At 38.0% G+C, this 12849-nt stretch overlaps 1 protein-coding gene across 1 annotated transcript in view; it reads right to left on the bottom strand.

Annotated features, from left to right (window-relative positions):
• DOCK4 (dedicator of cytokinesis 4) overlaps positions 1 to 12849 on the bottom strand; it is a 428942-nt gene that overhangs the window by 68808 nt on the left and 347285 nt on the right. Inside the window, exons 27-29 of the mRNA XM_042970201.1 lie at positions 11673 to 11767; positions 2492 to 2567; positions 361 to 461 (exon numbers count right to left, since the gene is read on the bottom strand). Coding sequence (XP_042826135.1) covers positions 361 to 461; positions 2492 to 2567; positions 11673 to 11767 — 272 coding nt within the window. The remainder of the gene's footprint in view (positions 1 to 360; positions 462 to 2491; positions 2568 to 11672; positions 11768 to 12849) is intronic.

Raw genomic sequence — 12849 nt, forward strand, 5'->3', positions numbered from 1 at the left:
ACACCTTCTTTACCCATTTATCAGTCGATGGAGATTTGGGCTCTTTCCATACTTTGGCTATTGTTGATAGCACTGCAATAAACATTGGGGTGCATGTGCCTCCTCAAATCAGCATTTTTGTATCCTTTGGATTAATACCTAGTATTTACTTCTATAGTACACTGATTCCTGAAAGACTGAGGACAGTAAGTAAGTTCAAAATTTCCAGAAAAGACTGATTCTTGCCCTCTTGTTTATTGCCTCTCCATTGTTGTTTCCAGTTATGGACATGATTTAAGAATCACTTGAACCAAACACCCTTTTAAAGGCACAACATTTGATTTGCCTCATAATTGCACCCAGTGATACACTACTACTTACTTTTCTAACACCTTTTTCTTTTTGGAAGGTGTGAACATCTCTAACTGTAGACACAATTGGTTTATAAAAATGACTGCGAGGTAAAAGTAGGAATCCCAAATCTAGAACGAGAACAAAATATTTAAATACTATAGTGTTACAAAAGTATGTACAGGTTAAGCGACATTATATCTTTGCTTTGCTTCAACAGTGGTAAGGAATGTGGGCATAGTTGAAATCAGATTGACCCTGTGTTGATAATAGTTGAAGCTGGATATGGGTATATGGGGGTTCATTACACTACTCTCTCTACTTGTATATATGCTTGAAATTTGCTGGAACAAAGAAGTAAAGCAAATAAACACTATCTATACACTGTGCCAATGCCGTATCCTAGGTTTCATAAGCTCTCTGGTATATGTTAAATGGTAGGTGTTTCGTTTCTCTTATAATATGTCTGAGTATCTCCACGGAAGCTGCGGTATAAGTTGGGTTACTTTATTCCTGTAAGAATTCATTTTTGGAACTCCTTTTAATGGAGAATTAAAAAAAAAAAAAGGCGTACACTTCTCTGGATATGCTAACAACTTTAAATTCAGACAGTATATAAAAATTCCCTGCCCAGACAAATCTTTGTCTAAGTTTTCTTACATTAAAAACAGCATCAGAATGAGATCAGAATAAAATTCCCCAAAATAAACTTAACCCAAACACATGACATAATGAAAGGACACTACTTCTCCACTGACACCAAGTACAATTAGAAATAAGTAGGAGAAACACTATAAATATCTTTTATATATAAAGAGCTCTTACAAACAAAAAAGAATATGATAAAACTAAGCAAAATAATGAACAAAAGTCAAGAACAGATGCTTCACAAAATATTAATTTAGTCGATAATTCCAGGTTGGCATACATGTAAGCAATCAAATATAACTGGTACAACCTTTAACTCAACAATTCCACTTACAGATGTTTATCCAAAAACAAAAAACAAAAAACAAAACTAGAGACATACACCAAGTTTGATTTTTTAAGAAGGTACATAGAGAAATTTATAAGAATAAAATAGCAGAAACAACTTGAGTATTAAAAAGGAGTGTTGTGGGCACCTGGGTGGCTCAGTTGGCTGATTGTCTGACCTTGGCTCAGGTCATGATCTCACAATTCGTGAGCTCAAGCCCTGCATCAGGCTCTGTGCTAACAGCTTGGAGCCTCGAACCTGCTTCAGACCCTGTGTCTCCCTCTCTCTCTGCCTCTCCCCCACTCATGTTCTGTCTCTCTCTCTGTCTCTCTCTCTCTCAAAAATAAACAAACATAAAAAAAAGTAGAGCTGTGATCATGATATTTTGATCTATTTATTATTGTATGATATGATATAAAGATATATTAGGCAACCTTTCAATTCCAAAGGTCTTTACTGCATTTGCAGTTTTTAAAACACCTTGTAATTATCCAAATGTGGACCTTTTCTTAAATGTTTAATATGAAAAATGTTAATTAGAAAGAATAAGAAATAAAGATGCCAAAAATATAAAATATCATTAAGAAGGGAAGCCAAAATAGCCACTGCCCATCTTGGTTTACCATTTATCATTTCCCATTTAAAAAATAATGTATCATGAATTGTTAGGCATAACAAATTATAGATGTATAGACAGTTCTGCCTTAAAGAATTTTACCTATCTTTCAATGTATTTTTTAATTCATTCTAAAAAAATGTGAAGATGGAGAAGTAAAGGAACTGAAGTGTTGACTTTGTAAACATTTTCTTCATATAAAGTCTATTTTAAAAAATGTCTTAAAAACGTATGTTCTAAGTCCCCTTTGTCACACATAAGGACCATACAGGAAAGACGAATGAAAATTTATAGTAACAACACGGAATGACCTCCTCTTAAGCACTATGATTTCCAGTAGGTTGACAAGCAGGATAAAAGCCCTAACTTGTTGACAAATATAATGAAAACTCTTCGAATATTATTCATAATAAAAATTACAATGGCCCAAGATAAATTTAGGGTATAGGGGAGGTGGAATAAATTTATTTTCCTATTGTTAAGAGCAAGAAAATACATTAGATAATTTCCTCAAGTACAAGGTAATAGATTTCAGCTCAGGCAGGATAGTCATCCAGATTGATACTTACCTTATAATCAAAGTTTTCATTTAAGAAATTCTTACGAAGTGCATCAGACAGGTATAGAACTGTTGTAATAATAACACTAGTGATAAAAAAAAAAAAAAAGAACATTTTAAGGTCAAAACTTTGCATTAGTGAAAATCATTTATTAGATAAGAAAAAAGCAATTAAAATAAAAGAAACCCTATAGAAAGCGTGTGGAACAATATTATTTGAATACCATGTACCTTTTTTTTAATTTAATTTTTTTTAATGTTTATTTATTTTTTAGAGAGAGACAGCAAATGGCGGAGGGGCAGAAAGATAGGGAGTCACAGAATGTGAAGCAGGTTTCAGGCTCCGAGCTGTCAGCACGGAGCCCAATGCGGAGCTTGAACTCATGAACCGAGAGATCATGACCTGAGTCAAAGTCGGACCCTTAACCGGCAGAACCACCCAGGGGCCCCTTAATTTAATTTTTTAAAAAGTAATCTCTACGTCCAACATGGAACTTGAAATTATGACCTCGAGATCAAGAGTCCCCTGGTCTACTGACTGAGCCAGCCAGGCGCCCCCAATGTGGGACAATATTAGATAATTCATATTTGAAACAGAGAAAAGGGACACCAGGTAAAAAAAGAAAAAAAAAATCAATCACTTAAGTTCTTTGTAAAATGATATAAAGATCTATGAATTCATACAACTCAGGCAGAAATACATTAATCTCCTGATGTTTTATGGTATTATTAATTTCTGAAGAAAGCAAAATGATTACTTCAAATATAATATTCCATGTTTGATGAACATGGGAGAAAGCCACACTTTAAAAAAATGCAGAAAAAGAAATGGAGCCTAAAGAAGAAATAGATAAAATGAAAGAATATATTGAATATTTATTATAGGTTTTCTCTCTGTTTCCCCTGTTCCAGGTATTAGGGGGCATGCAAGAGCTCCTGAAGGCAGGCTCCCTCTCTCTTGGTGACAGAATGCCACTAAAGAAACAATTACAGACTGTGAAATTGTCTATAACCCAGCACTATGCTGTATGAAACTACCAGGGGCTGTTAGAGCAATTCAGAGAATGGGGCATCTCAGGGCTATAGAAAGTAGGGGAGGCCTGACAAGGAGTCACATGCAGTGTAGCTTGCTGGGGAGAGTAAAAGGGAAGGGTTTGGTGAGCATTCTTGGTTAACTCTAGACTTTTGCAATTTGTTCAAAACCTGCTCCTTTTTACAGCTATAGTAGTTGACATCCAAAACTGAATACATATCCAGTTGATTTCATATTACATACAGAATTATGCTGAAACGAGATAGGCCACTCCCCAAAATACCATACACAAATGGTATATATACATGGTTGACATTCGGAAACCTCCTTGGCCTTTGCTGAGATGCATGCCTGATGGGAGTTTGTGATGTGATCGGACTCCAGTTCTCACCACAGGATTTGGAATCGAAGAGTAGAGCTGTATGACCCCAAATAAAATGAAACAACACCCCATCAACTTCACACCTTGATTATCCTATTGGTGAAACATAGATTAGAAGGATATTTACTAACCAGAAGAGTATTTGCAGTCTTTGAGGGACATAAAGGCTCATTACTGTTATGTGCTGGAAAACTATTAGAGCCTTCTCCTGGGACAGGAGAGTATTAATGAGACTAAGGGGTTGGATGACTGAATGTGAAGCTCAGGGTAAAGAAAGGGAAAGAGCAGAAAACCACCATGCCTCGGGTACCTGCTCTACCATGAGCAAGCACTGTGGTACATGCATGTTCATTTCACATATGTCAATTACATCTTTCAACAAACCTTACTAGGAAAGTTAAGTATAAGCAAAGCCTATGAAATTGCAAAGTCCTATGGTGTCTTCAACCCCCAAAACAGCAGGGTATCATCAGTGAATTTCCTATTAAAGACAGAAATCACCTGAAAATAGCATAAAGTGGCAATTTTCAGTAGCCACTAGCAAAAGTAATGATGACAACTGAAGAAATCATTAAAATGTCCAAAGAAAGTAGTCTATCCAAAACTTATTTTATGAAACTAAAGCTTAATTATCAGAAAACGGAATGCTATTGAAGAGCTTTGGAAAATACTGAGACCTGAAAAAATAGAATGGGATCAAAATTTTAAACTGCAAAATAAAAACTAAAAAAGGTTAATTACACTTCCAGAGAATGCAACATTACTGATTTCATTAAATGTTCAATTTCACATTTCAGTAACTTCTACTGTATTAAAAAAAAGTATAGGTTACTTTTAAAATCTTCACAAGAATTCCCAACTGCACAGAAATGCTGACAAATCACAACCAATTGGAGTTAAATAATTTACTCGTAGGCTAGTAGTTTAAAAAGCAAAATGTAAAAATTGTTTTTTTCTTCAGTAAAATGTGGTTTGTGGATCTATTTAATATATTTGATATGCTGAGAGTAAGATCTCCAAAAGTAAGACTCCTCTGGGCTAGAAAGACCTAAAATGAGTCTACTTCAAATGCCTTTCATTTATGCTTATAACATTCAGCCCAAGACACAGAGGCAGCTCTGAGAGCTTTTTATGGTAACTCAGCACTGAGTCAGTATCCTGGCACACAGGTCCCCAAGCCAGCTGAAGGCATTTATGCATTATTGCTCCTTCATTACAGTTGATACCTGTGGTGTTTAGGGATCTTTCTTTACTTGTTCCAATTTATCCAAAATCATGTGGCTCCTTTGGTTTTATTCTTTTACTCATGACTCAGTTTCTGAATATTAAGGACATTTCAAATCTCAGCACTCCAATTCAATAGCCAAGAAAGGTTTGCAATCTGTTACTACAAATGGTCAAATTACTGATATCTGCCACAAAAACGCAGCCACAAGGATCATTTCTGACAGCTGTAATCTGTGGGCACAGCACAATAAAATTTACACATAAAAGAGGAAATAGTGCACAGGAAGTCAAAGTTATGGCTTCAAGATTTTCAGTTGCCACCTGATTCTAGCATTTAGAAAGTATTTTTTACGTAACGCTCTCTCCTTGCTATAGAAATCCCATTTCTCATAATTTGTCAGTTTGAAAACTACTCCAAGATGATAATGTGCTCAAGCAAAAGCCCACCTCCACAAATGATAGGTGGACTGGGAGAAGCCCCTTTGTGGATAAACTAGGTATCAACAACACTAATGTTTACACACAGAAAACCTCAGGAAATCTATTCATGGAGGACAGCTTCCCTACAATCTGGTGTGTTAATGGGGTCAGAAGGGATCAACACAAAGACACTTGGGGCAGATGAAAATCCTGGAAGGCCATGAAGGGGACTGATCCAAGCTAGTGATTCTCAAACTTCAGAGCGCATGATAATCACCTCAAGTATTCATAAGACTTCAGGGCCTTACCACCATCCATGGCCTGGTGAGTTCAAGGTGGGGCCCAGCCAGATGATTCTCATGCACCTGATTACCCTGTTTCATTTTGGGGACTGTGTTGCAGAGAGAAGACAAGACAGACGGGTTGGACTTGGAGAGCAGTGATGTTTAGGGAATTTGGCCTTGTTAACCACTGTTTCACCAAGGGTCTAGTCCACAATAAGTTCTATTGTAGCCTCACAACTATATTTAAACCTATGCTTTGTTATCCTTGGTTGCTGTAGTAGGTAATTCTAAAATGAGAAGCTTGTAAAACATCTTACACCCCTTTGAAAGATATTTTAAAGAATAGAAGCAAAGACACTCCAAGTGGAGGGCACAACATAAGCCAAAACAAGGAAGCAGGAAGCCAAGTGCTTTTGCTTTTAGTCAAGGAAGCATGCAGTGTGGGTGAGGAAGAATGGAACAAGGATTGAGAGGGAGGGATTTTAACAACTCCCTTGACCTTCTCCACTGAGCAGCAGTGGCAGAAAGTCACTCACATGTCAGCAGCCTCAGTTTTGGCCTGTTAGGCTCAGATCTTAAGGAAACCTTTCCTTTCATGTATTCATTCTTCCTGCCAGCTCCTCCCAACTCACCAGGATAGGGACCATGTGGGAAGTTCTTGTGTAAATATTTGCCATAACTATTTGAGTGTGGCACATTCATCTTACTAATAGATAGTTTTGGCAAAAATCAGTATCTTCTCTCGCCCCTGGACAGGAAAACTGTTTAAGGATTATAACTCTACAAGGAAAACATCACCAGTACGAACGAAAAGCAGTGGTAGTGGTGTTGGCGGGTGCTTAACAGATCAGCTGCCCTACCATCCAACTTTTTCATCATCACTATCACATACCCTGTCTTCCCTCCTGTTACTATGCCAATGCTCCTAGCTAAGGTCAGGATTTCTTTGTGTGCATGAGATCAGAGCTTCTTTTGTTGAGAAAGTCTTACCACAAAAAGCACTGCCTACATGGCTGGTGTCATTTCCAGTGCAAGCTGACTGTGGAGAGGGAACAGGCAGTTCTCGATATCCCCACTTGCCTACCCAAGTTGTTCCTTCACTTATTCCTGTTTTCTTTAGTATCATCAGTATTTCTGTCTTTGCTGGGTCAGCCCTATCTATAAGCCAAAATACTATATAATTCCATGTTTTAAAAAGGGTCCTAGTCTCCTAATTCCTTCCAGATATAGTCCCATTTCTCTGCTCCCTTTCACAGCAAAACTTCTAGAGAGCGGCTTATATTTACTGTTTTCACTTTCTCAATTCCTACCTGTTCTTGAATTCACTCTGATAAAGCTTTCTCTATCAGTCCACTGCAACAGCACATGTCAAGGTCATCAATCTCTACACTGCACTGCCAAATCCCGGGTCAACTGCCAGTCTTCATCATCTTCAACCTCCCAGCAGCTCTTGGTATTCCGTCCTTCATGAAATACTTACTTCACAGGACACTGTAGTCTGCTGGTTCTCATTTTAAATCACAGGCTGCTCCTTTTCAGTCTCTTTTGCTGGATGCTTCTCCATACCCTGACCTTTAATAGCAGTATCCTCTATAGCTCTGTTCTAAGTACTCTTCCCCCTTTCAGTCTACACTCCTTTCTGGGTGCTCTCATTCAGTTCCATGGCTTCAAATACCATCCATATGCTGGTGACCCTCAAATGCACATCATCAGCCCTAACCCCTTCCCTCAGCTCCATATAAGCATGGGTAGCTTCCTCTTCTATGTTTCCACTTGGATACCTAAGAGCATCTCAAACTTGTTTAACGTAAGATTCTTCACCTCCCCCCCACCAAAGCTGTTCCTCTCAGTATTTCCCACCAAAGCTGTTCCTCTCAGTATTTCCCACCAAAGTGAATGGCACCACCATTCATCCTTTTGTTCAAGCCAAAATTCTAAAGGGCATCTTCCATTTTTTCTCTTCCACCCATATTCAGTCACCTGTAAGTTATGTCATCTCTATCTTCAAAATTGTTCTTGTTACTACCTTCACTGCTATCTACCTGTTCAAGCCATCAGCATCTCTTACCTGCACTGCTGTATTAAGCTACTAACTGGTTCTTCTCGGTTTCTTTCATGTTTCTCTACTCCCTAATATTTGGGCCCTGTCTTCATCTTCCCACCTCATCTTTACTGGTTCCTTCTCTCCTCATGTTTCAGCCATAGTAACAGTCCTTTGGTGCATTTAAATGTGCCACATTCATCCTGACCACAGGGCCTTTGTATATGCTCTTCCTGCTGGTAAGAACATTCTTCCTTTGCTGTCTACCTGTTAACTCCTGCTTTAGCTTTCAGCTCAAGTTTGACTTCCTAATGAAAGAGCTCTCCAATCCCAGTACAGAGCAAAGTTCCTTTCATAAACATCTTCAAATAACTGTGTTCTATTTTTATGGAATTTATTTTATACTGTAGGCAACAAAAAAGATTTGCTAAATGGATGGGTCAGGAAATGAATGACCTCCCCTAAGAATCTTTGATTCCATAAATCACCTATTCACTACATAGATCTCCTATGAAAGCTAAATTAGCTAATAGTAATAGTCAACTAAATAATTCAGGGTTTGATGAGAAAAAGCACAAAAGAAAATGTATCCTAGGTTTGAAGCCACCATGTACACAAAATAAATAAATTAAGGACCTGAAATTTCAACTCGTAGGCCAGAAGGTTTTACTTTCCTCAGCAGCAAGTCTGTTATAAGATTTATCTCTTTGAAAATGTATAAAACTGTGACTTTATTTTTGTACTGTATTTTGCAATGTGTATGGGAAGGGGGTGGAAAGAAGCTTGTCTCAAAGTGTCCTGTATTTTTGGTACTTAATTTTCATCTCCCTTATGTTCCTTCTTTCTCAAATTGAGCAGTTGTTCTCATCAGAAACATCTACCAAGAACTTAACAGTGGGCACAATACAGCTTTGCACACAAGCTAGAGAGTCACATGTCTTATCCTTGTGAAATTTAGCCTGGATGCAGTTACTGTGTTACCTAATATTAGACATTCAGGTGGAAATAAACCACACGAGACCATACTAATCACCAAGAGTCTGGTCATAGCTTTTGGTAGGACTTCACATAAAGCAGGGAAGCTACATGGTTTGGGACAATATAGTTTGTAGATGAAAGTTAAAGGCATTTAACTTACTTGAACACACAGGAAGAAAGGATCGGCACATAAAAGAATGCATATTTTGAGTTCGAGGGTAGGGCAGTGTGACTTCTCGGCTAGTTACTATCAATTTGGCATGTATGAAGCACATAGTGGGTAGTAAAAGTGGGAGTTTGGGTCAAAATGCCTCTTTGAGGAGCCCTGATCAAACCACCTAAGGAAGGTAGCACCATGGAAGAAAGGTGGTCAACCTGAGAGATGTAGACCTAGCTCCTCCAACTTGCTTCTACACAGTTAGCAAAGTGATAACGTTTTCTTTCCAGTGTACGTTCTTCAACATGTTTTAAATATCCTTAACATCTTTCAGAAATTTAGTTTTCTACCAATATTACGTGGCTAATACCTGTATGGATAAAGCAGGAAGAGTTGAAGGCTTATTTCTGGAACACATTGCACTCATAAGGCAAGGAAAATCTCATATGGCTTCATAATTTGAACGGGAAATGGCTAGGGTAGTTGAATGGAGAGAAGAGAGGGAAGCAGAATGGCAAAGAGCAGTGTCTGTTTCAACTCTGCAGGAGTTCTACCAGACCCTGGAGCCCTCTCTACAAATTAGATCGGACTTGCCATCACCAGTGGAAAAACAGTGCTCACTTCTTATCAGCACTGACTTGGGTGGCAAGGGCATGATGTCATCGCATTTAGCAAAGGCTGATGGCCTTTTCCTTGGATTTGCTTTTGGAGTATCTTCTGTTTAAATGTATTACACAGAGCTCATCTCAAAGTAACTGTGCTCCTGTTTGATTAGCACCAGATAAAAATATTGAACATTGTGTGTTTACTCAAAAGCAGAATCTATACTTCTAAGTCTGTTACCCATTTGTGTGACCATGAAGTCTTCATAAACGGAGTGTAGATTTTTAGGTGAAGTAGAGAGAGACAGTATTTACTTTAAAAAAGTCACATTGTGGTCACGATTTTCAGGAAGCTCAAGCAGAGCCTGTGTGCATAAGGAACAAAATGTCAAATTTATCTTTGGTTTGAATTTCTGCCACTAAATATTCTAATTCAAGGCAAAATATCCCTGTGCACACAGGGCAGACATGATGACCAAATGATGATGCTGCATGATGATGATGTCAGCAGCCTGGACCTCTTCCCAGATGGCTCCCTGGACTATTTCATAGCCCTCTGCATGTACCCAGCATGTAGATCTTTGGTAATAAGGCCAGATACATGACAAATAGTTCCCATTTAAATCTGTGGCTTCCGGACATCCAGACAAAAAGATATGTGATTCTACTCACAGATATCAAACTAAATATGCTAAATTCTAAAGAGAGCTATTTCAGGAATCTCAATTAGTCTTCAAAATGGAAAAGCTTCTTCTGTACTTATGTAAAATATAATATGCCATATTATACTATTTGTTACTTCACAAGTTTTTAACACATCATTTTAACACCTCCACATCTATAAATGTAGACTGCAGCAGAAGCCATATTAGGCACATCTTATCAAAATCAAACCCTATATTACTGTGGCTCTTACCACCATCATACCTGGCATCTGGGGAAGACATATGGTATCTCTGGCCTATGGCTAGACACCTGGAGAATTCAACTGTTATCCTGAATGTGAAGGTGTTCGGGGCTGGACAAGAGGAGGAAGGAGAAGCAGGCAAACGTAGACTTGAAAGAAAGAATGTTCAAGAAACAGGGTAAATGACAAGTGTGGAAGTAAAGATCAGCCAGTTTCCTGAAGAACTTCACCTTCATTCTGTATCCTGAGATGACAGAGACAGGAAGCATGACAGCAGATAAAGCCATGACACTGTATTCTCTGGGACAGCTCCTGCCATTCTGGCTGCCCTCTAATCTCTTTTCCTGGCTCCTATTCCTTCTAGTACTGACGTCAAATGTTTGATTTTTTCCCCCTGGATGTGCCTAATACAAGCCAATTTTATCAACTTCCAGAGATTCATCTTTATGTCAATATCTCCCCAAATGTCTTCTCTAGTTCTGAATTTTGCTGAGAGCATTATTTTCAGTAGTCTACCAGCCTTCTCAGTTGGCTGTATAAAAGAAACTTCAATCTTCATGTATCCAACTCAGGGGTCATATCTTATTCCCAGGGCTGAGTACATAGTAGACACTTAATGTATTCCGCTGAGTTAAAATGAATGAAGAAAGATTAGAAATGACTCAAGTGGCCAGCACTTGAGTTAAGTAAACAATGGTACATCTACTCAATAGAACATGATACAGCTATCAAAGAAAAAAGAAACAAACAAATGAGGGGCTTTCTAAGTATTAATGTGGAAAGACTGCCAGGATTTTTTTAGGGGAAAAAGTAACGTGCCGTATTACGCACCTGCCAGGCAGAAAAGAACACTGGAAGGTCATGCAAGAAACAAATAAAAGTGTTTATTACAGGCTGGGGGTAAGGAATAAATATGGAAGGTGGGAGTGAGAGTTTTCAGTGTATGCTCTTGTTATATTACTTGATTTTTGAACTATGTTCATTTATCACCTATTTAAAACGAATAGTAATACTTTTTAAAAAGTGAGACAAGTTAATTCAGAGTCAAAGGACAAGAATCCCTGGATTTGAAGCTTTCAAATTTGAGATCAGACTAAAAAAAATTCATTTTGTGCCTCCTCTCCAATGAGCTGCAATTGTCATCAATTTAAATGTCTTACTTGTTAGCCACCAAGCGCATAACAGTCCAGTCCTTTGGAAACATCTCTGGGCGTATCAATATTCGGAACACAGTAAATATCTGCAGCAGAAAATCCTTGGATAGGAAGGAAATAGACCATTTTACTGAGTTATTGTAACAGTCAACACACACACACACGCACACGCACACGCACACACACAGCACTGTTGTTACCATTTCCAAAGAAACTACAGAGAAGGGAGCCATGTTTTCATAGTTCACCAGGAGAAAGAATCATCGCCCTACCCATTCTCAACACCCAAGTGGTTTGCTACTCTTCCCAAATGTTCTCTTTTCTTTCTCATAAATGGTGGGAATGGCTTTTCATTCCTCTTCACAAGCTCTAAGCATTTAGGTTTTATAAATAAAGAGGAAGACTGGCTTAGCAGGCAAATATGTTCTCTTCTTTTATTATAGTCTTAAACATCAGAACTTCTCATATCGAGAGAACTATCAACAATCCTTCCTTTTAAGTGTCAAAATTTAGAAAGTTATATTCATTAAAAAGAATTTTCAGCAAACACCCATGTTTCTTAGAGGGCATTCTGAAGATATAGTATTAATAGTATGCATGTAGGTTTACAGAATCTGAGCATGATATGCGGAATACACTCAAATAAGGATGTGTGCTAGGCCGAGCCCGGTGGTGAGTGCTTAGTAGCTATGAGTGTCAAAGAATTCTTCACAGAGATGTCATGCCAGAGGGCAGTGGTATTTACTAAGATGTTATCCTTAAACCCATCACCTGGAAACACTCTTGACAGGAGGCTATTTCCAGACACAGAAATACCTCTTCTTAAAACATTACAAGTAATAGGGTCCCAAATGTTGCAGCATTTTATACTTAAAGGCAACTCTAGGAGATAACACACTACATGTAAAGAGTGACATAAAGCGTGCCCAATCAGAAAGAAATTGGCTCAATCTAGCTTTTATTTAGACTTATTAACTAGAAAACAAAGATTTCTTGGTAACCTTAAGCAATGCTAGGAAAATACATCTCGCTGCCAATCTGATTGAAGTCAACAGTATGGTGATGCTTAAAACAAACAAAAAAACAAACACAGGAGTTTTATATATGAAACCCAACAACACACTATGTTAAACGTGTAAGCTGCTTGAATATAAGATTACAGTTGTCATTCATATAATGAGGA

This window comes from Panthera tigris, chromosome A2 (genome assembly GCF_018350195.1).
Source record: "Panthera tigris isolate Pti1 chromosome A2, P.tigris_Pti1_mat1.1, whole genome shotgun sequence".
Taxonomy (NCBI): Eukaryota; Metazoa; Chordata; class Mammalia; order Carnivora; family Felidae; genus Panthera; species Panthera tigris.